This window comes from Trichechus manatus, unplaced genomic scaffold (genome assembly GCF_000243295.1).
Source record: "Trichechus manatus latirostris isolate Lorelei unplaced genomic scaffold, TriManLat1.0 scaffold00150, whole genome shotgun sequence".
Lineage (NCBI taxonomy): Eukaryota > Metazoa > Chordata > Mammalia > Sirenia > Trichechidae > Trichechus > Trichechus manatus.
The window spans coordinates 3,679,411-3,696,137 of record NW_004444086.1 but is presented as its reverse complement, the minus strand read 5'-3'; the positions used below and the strand labels follow the sequence as shown (position 1 = coordinate 3,696,137).

General features: G+C 33.5%; 1 protein-coding gene across 1 annotated transcript in view; it reads left to right on the top strand.

Moving 5' to 3' along the window:
• The window catches only part of AP1AR (adaptor related protein complex 1 associated regulatory protein), a 47,827-nt gene extending 31,677 nt beyond the window's left edge, over nucleotides 1-16,150 (top strand). Inside the window, exons 3-10 of the mRNA XM_004385908.2 lie at nucleotides 591-617; nucleotides 4,535-4,560; nucleotides 6,830-6,926; nucleotides 8,084-8,182; nucleotides 10,225-10,283; nucleotides 10,986-11,059; nucleotides 11,858-11,986; nucleotides 15,501-16,150. Coding sequence (XP_004385965.1) covers nucleotides 591-617; nucleotides 4,535-4,560; nucleotides 6,830-6,926; nucleotides 8,084-8,182; nucleotides 10,225-10,283; nucleotides 10,986-11,059; nucleotides 11,858-11,986; nucleotides 15,501-15,766 — 777 coding nt within the window. The 3' untranslated portion in view covers nucleotides 15,767-16,150. The remainder of the gene's footprint in view (nucleotides 1-590; nucleotides 618-4,534; nucleotides 4,561-6,829; nucleotides 6,927-8,083; nucleotides 8,183-10,224; nucleotides 10,284-10,985; nucleotides 11,060-11,857; nucleotides 11,987-15,500) is intronic.
• Nucleotides 16,151-16,727: the final 577 nt, after the last annotated feature.

Here is a 16,727-nt window from a genome sequence, read left to right as displayed (position 1 = left end):
GCTTTCAGCAAGCAAGGTTGTGTCATCTGCATGTTGGCAGGTTGTTAATGAGTCTTTCTCCAACCTTGACGCTGCGTTTTTCTTCGTACAGTCCAGCTTCTTGGATTATTTGCTCAGCATACAGATTGAATGCAGGTAGCTAGCCACTATTAATAAATAAATCAGAGTTGACCTTCAAGACTGAATTAAGCAACAACAACAAAATCTTTTCACCCGTACTTATTTGTATAATTGTATAATTTGTTCTGAACCCAAGTGAAGTGGAAAATTTTGATAATGTGGGTTTAAAACACTGGTATGAAATATTCAATTCAGTTGATAAGTTTGTATAAGATTTATGTAGAAAATTACTGTACTTTTCATTTTTCATATGAAGTCATAAATAAAAATGGTATATACTTGTCTTCACTATTTTGTAGGACTGTTGAATATATCAGATGAGCTGATATGTAAGGAGGCATTTGACTTAAATATCTTACAAGTATAAAGGTATATTATTTTTAAGTTGAAAAAGCGACTTATTATTTATTGTGAGATATATGCCTTTGACAAATATCCCTCCTAACACTTACTTTCTTTTTTTTTTTCAGTTTGAGAATCTAGTAGAAAGTGATGAAGTAAGTTATTTCCATAATAGTGCAAAACCCATATTTGTTCTCATTAGTCATCTTGTTAGTTCTGACCCTTTATAATACTTTCTGAATTTTTATTTTAGTTAATTTTTTGTATTAGATTTTTAATTTTTGGTTTTTACTCTTTAGTCCATCCTGTATCATTTTATTTTATTAATTAATGAGCAAATAAATTCAGAATTTTCTACCATGTAATATATATAATACTGTATTTTATATACACACACATACACACCCACATATATAAATTGTATATAACAGGTTTTTAAGCATTCTGTAGAACTCGAGGAACTTCAGAAAGGGAACATTTCTGACGTCTTGCCATTATATAGGTAAAATACCTCAACAATCCAGAGTAGACCCTTTTTTTTACACTTAGCCATTTTTAAGTGTGCAATTCAGTGGCATTAATTGCATTCATAATGTTGTACAACCATCACCATTGTCTATTTCTAAAACTTTTTCATTATCTCAAACTGAAACTTTGTACCCATTAAGCAATAACTCCCTATCTCCCCTGCCCCCATCCTCTGGTAGCTACTAGTCTACTTTGGTCTCTATGTATTTGCCTATTCTAGATATTTCATGTAAGTGGGATCATACAATATTTGTCTTTTTGTGTATGATTTTACTTAGCATAGTGTTTTCAAGGTTCATCCATGCCATAGCATGTATCAGAACTTCATTTCTCTTTATAGCTAAATAATCTTCCATTGTACTTAAAGAGCACCTTTTTTTTATCCATTCATCTGTTGATGGACACTTGAGTTATTCACACCTTTTGACTATTCTGCATGATGCTTTAAGAAACATTGTTGTACAAGTATCTGTTTGAGTTCCTGCTTTCATATCTTTTGGATATATACCCAGGAGTAGAATTGCTGGGTCATGGTAGTTCTATGTTTAGCTTTTCGAAGAACCGCAAAACTTCCATAAGTGGCTGCACCATTTTACGTTCCCACCAGCAGTGCACAAGAGTTCTAATTTTTCCACATCCTCACCAAAACTTGTTATTTTTTCATTTTTCTGATAATAGACATCCTAGTGGGGATGAAGTGGTATCTCATTGTGGTTTTGATTTGCATTTCATTACCCTAATGACATTGAACATCTTTTCATGTGCCTGTTGGACATTTATATATCTTTGGAGAAATGTCTATTCAAGTCCTTTGCCTGTTTTTTGATTGGGTTGTTTTTCTTTTTGTTGTTGTGTTGTAGGAATTCTTTATATATACTGGATATTAAACCTTTATCAGATATATGATTTCCAAATATTTTCTTCTATTCTGTAGGTTGTATTTTCATTTTCTTGATATGCTTTGCTGCACAAATGTTTTTAATTTTGATGAAGTCCAACTTGTCTATTTTTTGTTGTTATTATTGCTCACGCTTTTGATGTTTTACCTAAAAATCCATTGGCAAATACAAGGTCCTAAAGATTTTCCCCTGTTTTATTTTAAGAGTTTTATGTTCATTGATCCATTTTGATTTAATTTTTGTATATGGTGTGAGGTCGGGGTCCAATTTTATTCTTCTGCATGTAGAGATCTAGTTGACCCAGCACCATTTGTTGAAGAGATTATTCTTTCCCCCTTGAATGAACTTACTGTATTTTTATGCAAATAATGCATGCCTTTTGCATTTGTATGCTGGCCACACCCTCCCCCTCGAGGCACCCTCACAAGCACCGCCTTGCCAATCCTCTTTCACATGTTGCTGTTAAAAAAAAAAAAAGCACAGTACGCTTACAAAAATACAGGGATGGGGAGGCACGAGTCATTTGCATAAAAATACGGTAGAACCCTTGTCAAAAATAAATTAGCCGTAGATGTATGGGTTTATTTCTAGACTCTCAGTTCTATTCCACTGATCTATATGTCTATCCTTATCCCAGTACTACACTGTTTTGATTACTGTACCTTTGTAGTACAATTTAAAGTCCTGGAAGTATGAGTCCTATTTTATTCTTCTTTTTCAAGATTGTTTTGGCTTGTCGAGGTCCTTTGCAATTCCATATGAATTTAAGGATCAGCTTTTCTGTTTCTGCAAAAAAGCGTGTTGGGAATTTTGATAGGGATTGCATTGAACCTGTGTATTACTTTGGCTGGTCTTGACATCTTAACAGTATGAAGTCTTCCAGTCCATGAGTACAACTGTTGTTCCATAGACACATTCTTTAACCATAGTTTTCATGGATTTCTGAGGGTGGAATTTATATGTCTTGACTCTACAATGTGTTTCTGACTTTAGCCATTATTAGTTTATTAGTTATTTTTTATGTTGTTTTTTTGCATTTCATCTTATCTAAAACTCAATTTTAAGATGCATCCCAAGTAGAAAAACATTGAAGTATGGGGAAAAAAGTATGTCTTAGAATCAGTGAAATGTGTATATTTCTTATGCACTGGTATAGTTAGAAGAGCCTAGTACATGTGCAAACTTCCAACTTCATCACCAAACTAATTGTATGAGTTTACAAATTGCTTAACCTCCCAGGGGCTTACTTTCCACATCTCTAAAATGGGTTAGACTAGAAGATCACTGTAAGCTGTGACCTTTTGTCACTTTAGTTTTCTAAGGAAAGAGGAAATGTACCTTTTCTTTAAAATTTTAAGATATTCTTTAGCCCAGCATTTCCCAGAGTGTGTACAGAATACTAATATCACAATGTAAATTAGTATATTAATGGTTCTGAGAACTCTTAGAACAAATTATTTAATCTTGTTCAACTAGCATTTCTCAGATTAATTTGAGTTTAAATCTTTTTAAAGAATAATAATACATATTTATTATCATCTGGTAGGAGCCCTGGTGGCATAGTGGTTAAAGCGCTCTGCTGCTAACCAAAAGTTTGGTGGTTCGAACCCACCAGTCTCTCCACGAGGGAAAGATGTGGCAGTCTGCTTCTGTAAAGATTTACAACCTTGAAAACCCTATGGGCAGTTCTACTCTGTCCTAGAGGGTTGCTATGAGACTGAATTGACTCGTCAGCAGTGAGGTTTTGGTTTGGTATTATCATCTGGTAGAGCACATTTGGGAAAGTATCTCAGGATTTTGTTCTCCCATCTAAATTTCTCCTAGATATTTTAATGTTCATAGAACTTAGCTTCTCTTCCCAAAAGTCATTGTAATCTTCATGGCTTTTTTTAAAAAAAGTTAAGCAAACACTGGACATGACATTTTTTAAAACTTCTGAGAAATGGTCAATGAGAAGAGTTCTTTTAACCTCCAGTATAATTTATCCCAACATCATATGCTTTTTAAAGGAACTTGTGTTTCCATTTGTTTTCCTAAGGTGCTGTTGTTTGGTTGGTTGAGGGTTTTTTTTTTCCCCTCTTAATGCCACGTTTGGCATTTGGTTTTGTTGAGAGTCATCCTATGTTGTAGTGCTATTTTTCTAAATTCATTTAGATCATTTGGAATTTTATTTCTGGTATTACTTAGTCATATATTTTAACTCTTTTGTCAGATGTGAACAGTATAAGTGTGTAAGAAATATGTGAAAACCTTGAAAAGAGTTTGTTTTGGAGGAAAAACCTGAGGTGATTTCATAAATGTGAAAGAAAACAAATAATGATGGCATGGAGAATATGTTGTCTAGTACCATTCTGACCTTAGAAATTCATTTGGTATATAGTAAATATTTGTTAGAAAATATTAAGAAATGTCCCCCAAATGGTTATTATATAATTAAGCTAAGATACTAAACTAAATTTTGCCTTTGAGAAATAGTGAAATTTTAAAGTCTTTTGTTTAAAACACTTAATAATGAATTTTTTTTTACTGTGATAAAAATAGATAAGTAGAAAATGTTTTTTTGATTAATGGAAATTGTATTAGTTTACCTATGTAGATTTCAGCTAAGTGAAATTTCTTTAATTGCTTAATTAATTTTTGTACAGGGGGAAAGCCCAGGAAGCAGTCATAGGTAAGGCTTTTTTTAAAAAACAACTCTTCTTCTGTGTAAACTCTAAGAAGATCTTTAAGAGTCTTGGCTCTGTCATTTGCTTACTTTGCTGCGTTGAACATTTTACATTTCAGAACCTTTGTTTACTCTTAATGTAATAAAATTGAGGCAAATAATACATAACACAGAAGATTGTTTTGAGTGTTAAAGAATTTAATGTACCTGAGTGCTTGTGTGCTTCCCTATTAAACCTTGTTGTTTTGCATTTTTTAATTTTTAAAAAAAACCATTTAATATTGATAAATACAGTCGCCTTAAGTTTTTAGCTTATCTTTCTTTTTCTTCCTTATGAACATTCTGAAACTTATTTTACTAATCAAAAGTTTTTTATGTCTTTCAGAAGTAACTAGAATCTTGATACTATAATTCTTTAAAACAGCCTCTTTATATGCTATTAAAATATTTTCATATAATGTGCCATATTTTGAACGCCTGGAGTGGTGGAGCATGGAGAGAAGGCAGTAGTTTGAGGATTGAATAGGCAGGCACTGGAAGAGGGGTCAGAAAGCAACCAAGAAGTACTAGGCAAAGGGAAGAACCAAGAGAGCATAGGAATCCAAGGGAGAATGTAGAGATAGACTAGCAGCAGACAGATGGGATGGAGGAATTGGTCAACACTGTCTCATGAAACTGAAGTAATAAGGGCTTAAAATTGTATTTGGTGACATGGAAACCATCATTTATCTTTGTTAGAGTTATTTGAGTGATAGGAGTGATGGGAGCAGAGGCAGACTACAGTGAGTTGAGTTGATTAGGGAATGGGAGGTAAAAGAAGCATAGTAGTTAAGAGCAAGAAGCTAAACTACCTGAGTTCAAATTCTAGTTTTTCCAAATACTATGTGACTTGCTTGGACACACTTATAATTTCTTGTAGTCTAATTTCTTATGTATAACCAGTATATCTGCCTTTTAGGGTTGTTAGGATTAAACTTAGTGAATATTCTGTAAAGCACTTAGAACAGTTCCTGGCACATAGTAAGTGCTGGATGTGCTGTTGATGTTATACATTTAATTTCAGGAATTTTGGCTGAAATGGGAAGGAGAGAGGGAGCTAGAGGTAAATATAGGTCAAAAGAAGGTTTTTCCTTCTTCCTTTACTTTTTCCCTCCTTGCTTCACACGGAGAGATGTGAAAAAGACCACGAAAGGAATAGATTGAAGATAAAAGAGAAGTGCCAATTGATGGAGCAAGTCCCAGAGAATTCTCTGGAGTAGAAGGTAGGGGAAATATCAGCGGGGAATGAATCAAGAGTGTAGGTGTAGCAAGTGACCTTGAACAAGCAAAGGAACACCACTCCTTTAGAGGTCAGAGGGAAGAATAAGGAGGACATTCTTAAGTAAGGAAATATGCAAGAATTTGAAAGAGTTCATGGTTGACCCTCCCATTTCTCAGAATGATGTGAAATTATAAGAAGAAAGAGTTTGAATAAGGAGCTTGAGTGTGTGAAGATTTTGAGTAGTTAGTGTTGGATATGAGAGGGAGTTGACTACATGTAAGGAAAAGAATTACTGCCTGGGGCTAAGGGCCAAATTAATGGTAGATTGATTTATTCTAGCAGCCCTCAGCAAAAACGGCCACTCATGGAAATGATCCAAGGTCAGGGTGCGAGTGAGGTGGGTGAATATGGTGTAATGATAAGAGTATAACAAAGTTGAGTGTGTTGATAAGAAAATAGTTCAGATCCACCATGGTGTCCACATGGTTGTAAGTGAAATGAGTCTAGGAGATGATCAGGATAGACTGACTGGGAGAAAAAGAGAAAGATTAAGGGCCTAGAAAGCCCAGAGCCATTGATCAGGATGAATAGGAGGGTATTGGGAGTAAGTGGGTAAAAGCCCCAGAATAGTATGAGGACTGAGAGGGTGTGGAATACTGAAGTTTGTATTTTATGATGAACGTTCTGGGTAATGGTAACGTCCAAGGTATGTGTCTATAGGTTAGATGGTTGAAATGGAAAGAGAATGAAGGTAAATGAAGTTCACGTTTCTTAAAAAAAAAAAAAAACTCTGATCCTATATCATCTAATTCACCTTATCTATCAGAATATAGCAGATGTTATAAAATATGCTTTTTACTCTGACAATTGAAATCGTAGTATCAAATTACTTTAATACATTTTTGACAGCAAAATTTCAGAATTTCACTGACTTTTTCAGAGTGTTTTATTTGGACTCAGATTCATCAGAAGTTTTTTTTTTCTTTCTTCCTTCCTCTCCCTTTTTCTGTTTAGGCCTCTTACTGAGGAAGAAATTATTGACTTAAGGGAAAGGCATTATGATTCTATTGCTGAAAAACAGAAACATCTTGATATGAAAATTCAAAAAGAGGTAAATAGTCTTTTATATTGCTTAAATATAGTTATCTTAAAGCCTCTGTTTAGGAGAGCATTGTTATTAAAAAATATACCATGTGTGAACAGTCATTGGACCTATATTTAGATACATACAGACCAACAATGATTGAAAAGTAATAAATTATTTCAGTTAATTATAGTTTGTTTTAGTTTATGAGAGATCACATGCTACTAAAAAATCAAGATAATGAATTCTTTAACAAGTAATTTCTTAATTCACTGGTAGGAGCTCTGGCAAGAACATACACCTTTGTGTTAACAACCAACTTTTAACAAAATTGCTGTTTCACATAAGGTTTTGTTTTGTTTTTTAATGTTTTTGTCTTGGATTTATTTGTTCTCAGTAAGTGAGCCAAGTACTTTTAGAAATCATAAGTGTTATATTTATTTTAATGTTTTCATAGAAATGACCTATAATTGTAGTTTTTCTGTTCACTAGATAGAATTAGTCATATTCCATTATACATTTAAATATAGTGATTTCAAAAACATTAACTGAAGCCACACAATCGATGCTAGTATTAGTCTAAAAAAAATTGTGTTGAGATTAATTTTTAAGTTAGATTTGACATGTAATAGATTATCACTAAAATAGTTTGCTTATTATCAATGGCAGGAATTTAAATTTGAATGTGATTTTTCAATAGCTTATTAGTAATAAAATTAAGAAGACACGTACATCAATGCCAATTAGATAGAAAGACATGAATTTTGTGCAAGCTTATTTCACTGTGGTAGACAGTGATACAGTTGGCCTTAGTTTGGAGAACATGGACTTATGAGAGCCAGAGTCATTAAACTAGTCAGGATGATATGTGTTGGGATGATTATTGAAATTGAAAATTATTGCGTATTCTAAAGAAAGAAACAATTCTGTATTTATACAAATTGGATGCAACTACTTCATAATGCAGCTTCTAAAGAATTCTATAATGTGTTTGTTATTTGATTTACTTTGTAAAAGGAGAACTTGAAACATGGACAGTCACTAAAATTTCAATTCTGTTGTGCTTTGTAGAGATCAGTTCTTTTTTTTATTTATTTTTATTTTTTAGATAGAAACATTTTATTTTTAGAGCAGTTAGACAGGTTCTGCTTTTTGTTAATCCTTATTGTTTTGTTCATGTACAGTTAGCCTTACAAGAGGAGAAGTTAAGACTAGAAGAAGAAGCTTTATACGCTGCACAGCGTGAAGCAGCCAGGGCAGCAAAGCAGCGAAAGCTCTTGGAGGTGAGGGGAAAAGACCCCAACATATATTAGGGCTGCTTTTCTCCTTATTTTTTCTGACACATCTTAGTTGCAACTTATTTTTCCCCTAATCAAGGGCCACCATCAACATACGTGTTTGACACTGAATGCTGTTTAACTTTAGCAGAAGCTAATTTCTGTTTATCCTAAAGATGAATTTTAGTTTTCCAAAATCTAGTGTTCTTTTGGAGAAATAAATATACTTTTAGAGGGAAAACATTGCAAAACTATTCCTTAAATATAATTCCCAAAGCATTTTTTTTAGTTTATTTTTTGTGAGTTTTTTTTTTTTTTTTTTTTTCATTTATCCTTAAACTGCTAGAGTTTCTTGTACTTCATAGAATCGGATAAGCTGGGCAATTTTGCCCCATAGAATATTGTTTATTCCTCATCTTTATTTTGTGTCATTGAGAGTTTGGGTCTTAAGAGATCTTTGGCATATTATCAGGGAAGGCAGGAGATTTACCATATTTACCATGCCATGTACTAATAAGGCATTACCACATGCCGGACAGTTGTTAATAACAGATATTTATGGAGCCCTGACTAAGTGTTAGGAGCTGTTCTAAGTAGTTTACGTGTTTTACTTTATTTAATCTTCACAACAAGTCTAGGAGATAGTGTTTTTAATCCCCATTTTAAAGATGAGGAAATAGAGGAACAGAGATGTTGTAAGTAACTTGCCTGAGAACCTATAATTAATAAATGGCAGAGCTGGAGTTCAGACCCAGCAGTCTGACTCCAGTGCTTAGCCAGTATCCTGTAGTTAATATCTTTCTCCATATTTTGTCTGTGCAGACTCGTTACTATAGTGCTAATTGCTGTAGTACAAAGATCATCTCACATAAAAATTATTGTAACTTAGAGAAGCAGTGGACTCCAACATAGGAACAATTGTAAGAATGGCGCAGGACTTGACAGTGTTTCATTCTATTGTACGTAGGGTTGCTGTGAGTCGGAACTGACTCGACAGCACCTAACAACAACCTAACAAGAGAAGCCGAAAAATTATGTCCATCATACTGTTATGTGATTTTTAGGTAAACCATGTCCTTTTTCTTTCTATTTCACCCTCTCTCTCTGAGGGGGAGAGGTGCTTCAGCAGTTTCATTGAATTATGTGGGAGAGTATCTTTTTTTTTTTAAATTCTAAATAATGAAAAAGTTTAAAAATTAACTCTCACCTTCAACTAAGTTTTTTTTTTTTTTTTGGTTATAGTGTAGGCCATTCTTTTTACTATAATAAATTCATCAATTATCTGCCTTTTAAAGACTAAAAGCATTTCCTAAGCAGCACCCATTTTGGATGAGTTCCAGGGTTCTCTGGGTTTCTTCCTTTTGTGACTAATCATTTAATATAGGAATACATAACTGTCTATACAACATAAACTGACAGAGACACACACCAGTTCATTTGATTTTCACAATAGCCCTGTGAGTTTGCTAGCAGAGTACTATAGCCACTAGTAATTTACAGTTGAAGATACAGAAGGTAAAGGACATACCAGGTCACACAACTAATAACTGTCAGAGCCATACCTCTGACAGGTCTTCTAAGTCCTTTGCTTTTATTATTTCTGGACCACCTGAGCTAGATCTTCTCTTTTGTGTTTATTGCTATTCATTTTACCCAGGATAGAATTTCATATACTGTTTGTTTTAACTATTCCTTTTCTGCCCCACCCCCCATCCCATCGTTTCAGTTATTAAGAAGTTCTTGGGTGTAATGAGAATGTTGAAGACACAGTATAGTATATCTGTTTAAAATTTATTTATTTTTATTAACCCTGTGAGTTTTCTGACCAATTATGGTTTATATACTCATAAATTGAGGGACAGTCTACCCATATATAAGAGAATGGGGATGTATGAACAGTGATGACTTTAAGAAAAGACTTCAGTAGAATAACTTCTATGTTTTTATTTTTAGAGACTAGAAAAAAGTACTTTTTGACATTGCATGAGTGGTTTTAGGAAATAGAATTTTACAACAGTTTAATTTGATATTGTATTTTATTTCCAAAGCAAGAAAGGCAGAGGGTTGTACAGCGATATCATCTTTCTAACAATGGAGAGTATCAAAGGTAAACAGTAAAATGTATTTCTTTTTCCCTTTGTCACAGAAAATTTTATTTCCAAAGAGAACACATTTGATCTTTGAGTATTTATGTACATATTCATGCTTATACTTACTTGTATTTCCTAAAAATTTTGCTTTTTTCAAAGTCATTGTCTTGTAAGAGCACTGAGATCATTTGCTTTCTTAAAGTTAGAAAGTAATCATCATTTATTTAAAATGACTTGATTGCATTTTTTTGAGAATGGTCACATCTCCCGTATAGAAAGTAATGCAGTAACAGATTGAATACCTTAGACTAATTAGTTGTTTGTGTTTTTCTTAGCCCCTCTGCTTTCTCATAAGAAAGTTAATGTATGATCCATTTTTGGAAAAGGCATTTCAGTGTCACATTTCTACTAGGACCTCCTACTCATGCTAGTAAGCTTTTTCATGCTTCATTATTGAAAACTGTGAAGCTGGACTTATGTCTGAGCTTTGAAGATTTAACTGGAGGATTCACCAAAATTTTATTATTTTTATTTTCATGCTAGCATTAAGAAAATTAAGACCTATTTTTTATTAGGTTATTCTGATTGTACAGTAATTATGAATTTGTGTGAGCTAGACCTTCAAACCAAATTGTCAGTATTAACTTAAGCATATATTTATGTTGCATCTACTATGAATATATAAAATATATATATATAAAATTTCACTTCTGTTGCAGTTCAGGACCAGAAGATGACTTTGAATCCTGTTTGAGAAATATGAAGTCACAGTATGAAGTTTTTCGAAGTAGTAGTAAGTCTTTAAATATTCTTTCTACATTTGAAGTTTGCTTTATGCCACATTAGACGATAACTGGAGATCCTGGCTCTCTTTCCATAGGAGAACTTCCTGCCCTTTGTATTGCCCAGATAGGTCAATTAACTAGTCCTTAATTATAGAGTCTCATCTTTCCCTTTTAAAATGGAGTTGGAGCAAAGAAAAATCTCAGGCTATTTCTGTAGATTCGTATAAGGAGTCAAGCACTTATTTTCTGTTTCTATTCCGTCCCTACATTTCCCCCACAACCCCCCACAAAAAAAAAGGAAGAAGGGAGGAAGTAGTATACAAGTATGATCTTTATTACTAAATAATTGTAATTAGTACAAATTAGTTATAAAATTAAAGTCTTTCTATCTCCAAGTTTCAAAAGTCAAAACTCCTACACTTCCCAGTAGTGGAAGCATAGGTGTGGTGGTTCCTTTTTTAAATATAGTCTGCTTTTCATTTGTTTTATGTGTTTCTACTTTTCATCCCCTTAACAACTGTCTATTAAAAATACTACGTAGAGTTCATTATATTTGAAAATTTTATAATTAATTTAAATTTGCATTGTTACTGTGCTTAGATAACAAAAAGAAAACAGAAAACCAACCAGCCCTTATACTGTTGCTAACAGAAACTTATCAATATAATCATTGCAGTAACGGTTGTTTTCTTATGAAGTTAAAAGGAATAAGTAGTATTTGGAAAAACGATCGTTGTAAAATAAATGACTGTTGTGGTAAAAGAATGCAGATGACAATATTCGGTTGTATTTGGTGTATATTCTAGGACTCTCATCCGATGCCACGGTTTTGACACCAAACACTGAAAGCAGCTGTGATTTAATGACCAAAACTAAGTCAACTAGTGGAAACGATGACAGCACCTCCTTAGATCTAGAGTGGGAAGATGAAGAAGGTATTTTATAATCCACAATTTATCTAAAAAGCTTAATTTAATCTGTGCTAATTTATATAATTCTTCTGCCTTGGTATTTTACTTAATCGGAACTGAAATGAACACAAGGCCTTGAGAAATCAGTATAAAAAATTGTTAGACTTTTATTGTATTAATGATTATCATTTGTTGATAAATTATTTAGAAAGTAGCTTAATTTTTACTGTTTCTCGAGATTTAGAAAATAAATTTAATTTCTCATTTTGAAAATTTTGTAATCTGGCCCAAAATACTCTGTAGAGTATTAAGAATTACTGCCCCTTTGTGGGCAATCTTAAGGCCAAAGGTTAATTAACTTTTGGTTCATTATAAATTAGCAATTCAATTGTTAAATCTTTTTTGGTAGAACAAAAGCTATAACACAAACATGAGTTTGAGTTTTAGCTTCTATGTCTTTCTAGCTAGAGTACTTAGGTAGATTACATAATCTCTCTAAGCCTCAATTTCTTCATCTGTAAAAATTGGATAATAAGTCCACTTTAAAGCATGATTGGAGTCCCTCAGTGATGCAAATGGTTAATTGTTTGCTGCTAACTAAAAGGTTGGTGATTGAGCCCACTCAGAGGCACCTTGGAAGGAAGGCCTGATGACTTTCTTCTGAAAACCACCCATTGAAAACCCTATGAAGCACAGTTCTACTCTGATACATATGGGGTCCCCCTGAGTCGGAATTTATTTAATGGCAACTAGTTTGGTTTTTAAAGTATGATTACTTACTATTGCATACTCAGGGCATAAAAATGCCTGGCACCTAATCAGTACTCAATAAATATTTGAGTGAATGGATGAATGTTGTGAGGATTTAAATAAAATATATATATTTAAAATACCCAGTACAGGGTGGAGCAGACAGTGAGTACTCAAAATTCTAACTAAAATGTTGATTTTTTTTAAAAAAACTATTTCACTGAATAAGACCCAAGTTTTCATTTTCATTTTAAGAAATAGATAATCCAAAAAGGAATAACCAATAATAGACTGTAGAACTTTAAGAAAAATAATAAGCATTAAATATTTCATAGAATTTTGAGATGGAATAGACCTTAGATATCCTTTAGTCCAGCCATTTGTTTTATCAGTAAAGAAACAGATACACAAGTAACTTGGACAACTTTATCAAAGATTGCATTACCTTTCTTAAGTGGTCTTCTCAACACTGTTTCCCTCATCCTGTACTTATGTTACTGTATATTTGGATTCTAGTCATCAGACTTTAAATTTATTCTTAATTTAGTATCCTGTTTAATTTGATGTATATAGTCTTTCAGGTTTTTTAAATACCTAATTCTGTCATCCACATTGCATCCTAATCAGATTTGCAGATAACTTGACTTTCTAGGTCATTATTCAAGTCAGTAGCAGAATTATTAAGCTAGTCTAGGTAGAAGACAATAACTTGATTTGCTGGGTTGAGTCTTGGTGAATTTTTCTGGAGTGAAAAACAACAGTAATACAGATTTAAATATTCTTTTTTTACTGTAGGATCTGATTCTTTTAAGGTCAGAAAACAATTATTTAATGTATCTACGGGTATTCTCTTATAATCTCTTTGCTAATCATAGATTTCAATTCTGTTATCAGTGTGCATTCTACATTTATGAATTCAAAAAAATTTTTTTTGCCTTTCCTCTTTTCTGCTAGTAAAATGACAATTTTTTTTCTACCAAGTTTTTTGACACCTTCACTTTACCAACTAAGTTCTTTCTGGTGCAGAATTAGATCTAGAACAATTTCCCATACAAACACCTCTACTCTGTTGTAGTAGAGAGTTAGAGAAGTATAAGAGCACAGACTTTAGAGCCAGACTGAATGAATTCAAATTCTTGCTCTGTCACTTTATAGCTGTGTGACCTTGAGGAAATTACCTTCCTCTTTCTGCCCTAGTTTCTTCAACTATAGAATGGGGATAATGATAGAACTGTACTTCATAGAGTTGTTGAGGATTAAATCAGTTAGTGTATGTGAAGTGCTTGCAACAGTAACTGGAACCTAGCAAGTGCTAGAAGAGTATATGTTGTTATCATGATCAATATAGTTATTGTTATTTTCTGGGAAATGAAATTATCATCTGGCTAGGGAGAGACCTTGGCAGATACACTGATTTAGCCATATAAAACTAATAGCAATTGAGTCCTCCATCCCTTCTGTTTTATTTATGGCTCTTCAGAAATTTCATCTTATCAGATGATCAATGCTACATCAAAACTGTCCCTTGGTAAGTATTAATATTTATGTTTATATAAGGCATAGTACAGGGTTAGGTTCTAACAGTTTCCCTTAAGAAATCTTCCCTAGGACTAGCTCTTTAAGTAAACTCAGAAATCAAATCTGATACATCAATAAAAACTATACCTGCTCCTCACCTATCGACTATCTTGTTATCCAACATTTTGCATTTACAACAACAGTAAAAAATCTGCTGTCTATTTTGACATTAACGACATACATCTGGCATTAACAAATGCCAAGGTGCAAGGTGAGAGTAACTCTGGCTGTGATGTTTAAGGTTCTTTGTCAGCTTTGGCTGGGCCATGATTCTCAGTTGTTTGGCAGTTACATAATGATGTAATTTGGCAGTGATGTTATGGTATAGTCATCCTTCATTTTGTGATCTGATGTGGTCATCCTCCATTTTTGCATAACACTGATTTTCACGTAACGATCTGTTCTTTGGAACCTAGCACTGATTTTCACATAACGATCTGTTCTTTGGAACCTAGCGCTGATTTTCACATAACGATCTGTTCTTTGGAACCTAGCCATGTCAATAAGGAAGGAGTGGGTGTATTGTTAACTAGGAAACTTTTTGTTTGCTTTATTGTGCTTTAGGTGAAAGTTTACAGAGCAAATTAGTTTCTCATTAAACAGTTAATACACAAATTGTCTTGTGACATTGGTTGCCAACCCCACGATGTGTCAACAATCTCCCCTTCTTGACCTCAGTTTCCCCATTTCCATTTGTTTTCCATTTTCCTGTCCCTTCCTGCCTTCTCATCTTTACTTTTGGACTGGTGTGCCCATTCAGTCTCGAATGCATGGTTGAACTAAAGTGTGTTATTGTTTGCTCAGGCTGCTAATCAAAAGGTCAGCAGTTCATATCCACCAGCCACTCTTTGGAAACCCTGTGGGGCAGTTCTGTTCTGTCCTATAGGGTCACTAGAGTCAGAATCGACCCAACGGCACACAACAACAACAACAATCTTTGGCTGTAGCCCTGGTGGCACAGTGGTTAAGAGCTCGGCTCTTAACCAGAAGGTCAGCAGTTTGAATCCACCAGCATCTTCTTGGAAACCTTGTGGGGTAGTTCTACTCTGTCCTATCAGGTCACTATGAGTATGAGTCAGAATCAACTCCACAGCAACGGGTTTGGGTTTTTTCGAATCTTTGGCTAAAGCATGAACTTCAGGATGGGATTTTTTTAATATAGCTTTTTATCTTCAATGAGATTTCTAAAAACTCTCTGTTCAAATTATAGGAATGAATAGAATGCTTCCAATGAGAGAACGTTCCAAAACAGAGGAAGACATTCTCCGAGCAGCACTTAAGTATAGCAGCAAGAAGACTGGAAGTAATCCTACATCAGCCTCTGATGATTCCAATGGGCTGGAGTGGGAGAATGATTTTGTTAGTGCCGAAATGGATGATAATGGCAATTCTGAGTATTCTGGATTTGTAAATCCTGTATTAGAACTGTCTGATTATGGCATAAAGCAGTCTGATGCAGATCAACAGAACCGATAGGGTAAAATTGTGGGACCTTGTTTATCATTTATGACCAAATGTTAAACCCAGCTAGAATGTATAAATGGTTGAGCTGAGCCTTTTTGTAAGGGAGAAGTAAGAAACCATGTTGTAAAAGCTTATTAGAAAGGAGTAGGAATGATAGGATATATCTGAATTGCTTCAGAATTAAGTGCAATTTCATCATCTGCCTTCTGCTTTTCAAGACAATGTCATGTTACTGATTAAATTTATTTTTATCATCTGTTTTCTTTGTCATGTTCCTGTCTACTGTTATAGATTTTCACTTTTTAAAATAGTTTTATTAATTTTACTTTGAATGTTTTAAACCTATCTCAGTATCTAAATTTGAAAATATTAAGGCTTTTTTTTTTTTTTTAATTTCTCAGCAGATATGAAGGAAGCATGAGGAGGGATTGCCAGATTCAGATTTAGAATAATGTTCCCTTTTCCAGCATTATTGATTTCAATGATGTATTTGAATTTTATTGTCTAATAGTAAGCACAGTTAATTTGAGTAGATGACCCTACAGAACTGCTGAAATATCAGTTTCTTTCTATACTTATTGCATATCTTAATATGATCATGTTGATTCAATCCGAACAAAGGGTAATATGATAAAAATAAGCTTTCACGGTTTGGGCTTTTAACGTAGGTAATAAAAAAAGTGATATTTAGGAAAATACATAAATTTAGGTTTTTTACTTCATTATACATGCCACTATAAATGATCTTAGAAAGACTTTACACAGAAATACTCTCTGTGCATAATTTATTAGGAAAGGAAAATCTAAAGAGTGATAATACGGCTATTTCAAAGTAAATAAAATCCTTTCTGATATGAAAGGATCCATTGGTTTTATTAAGCTTTCCTTTACCTTGTAATACAAGGTGCTTTAATGGAATGGAGCTAAGTATATCGATACATATCACTGCATTCTGTGATATACAGTAAGCTCT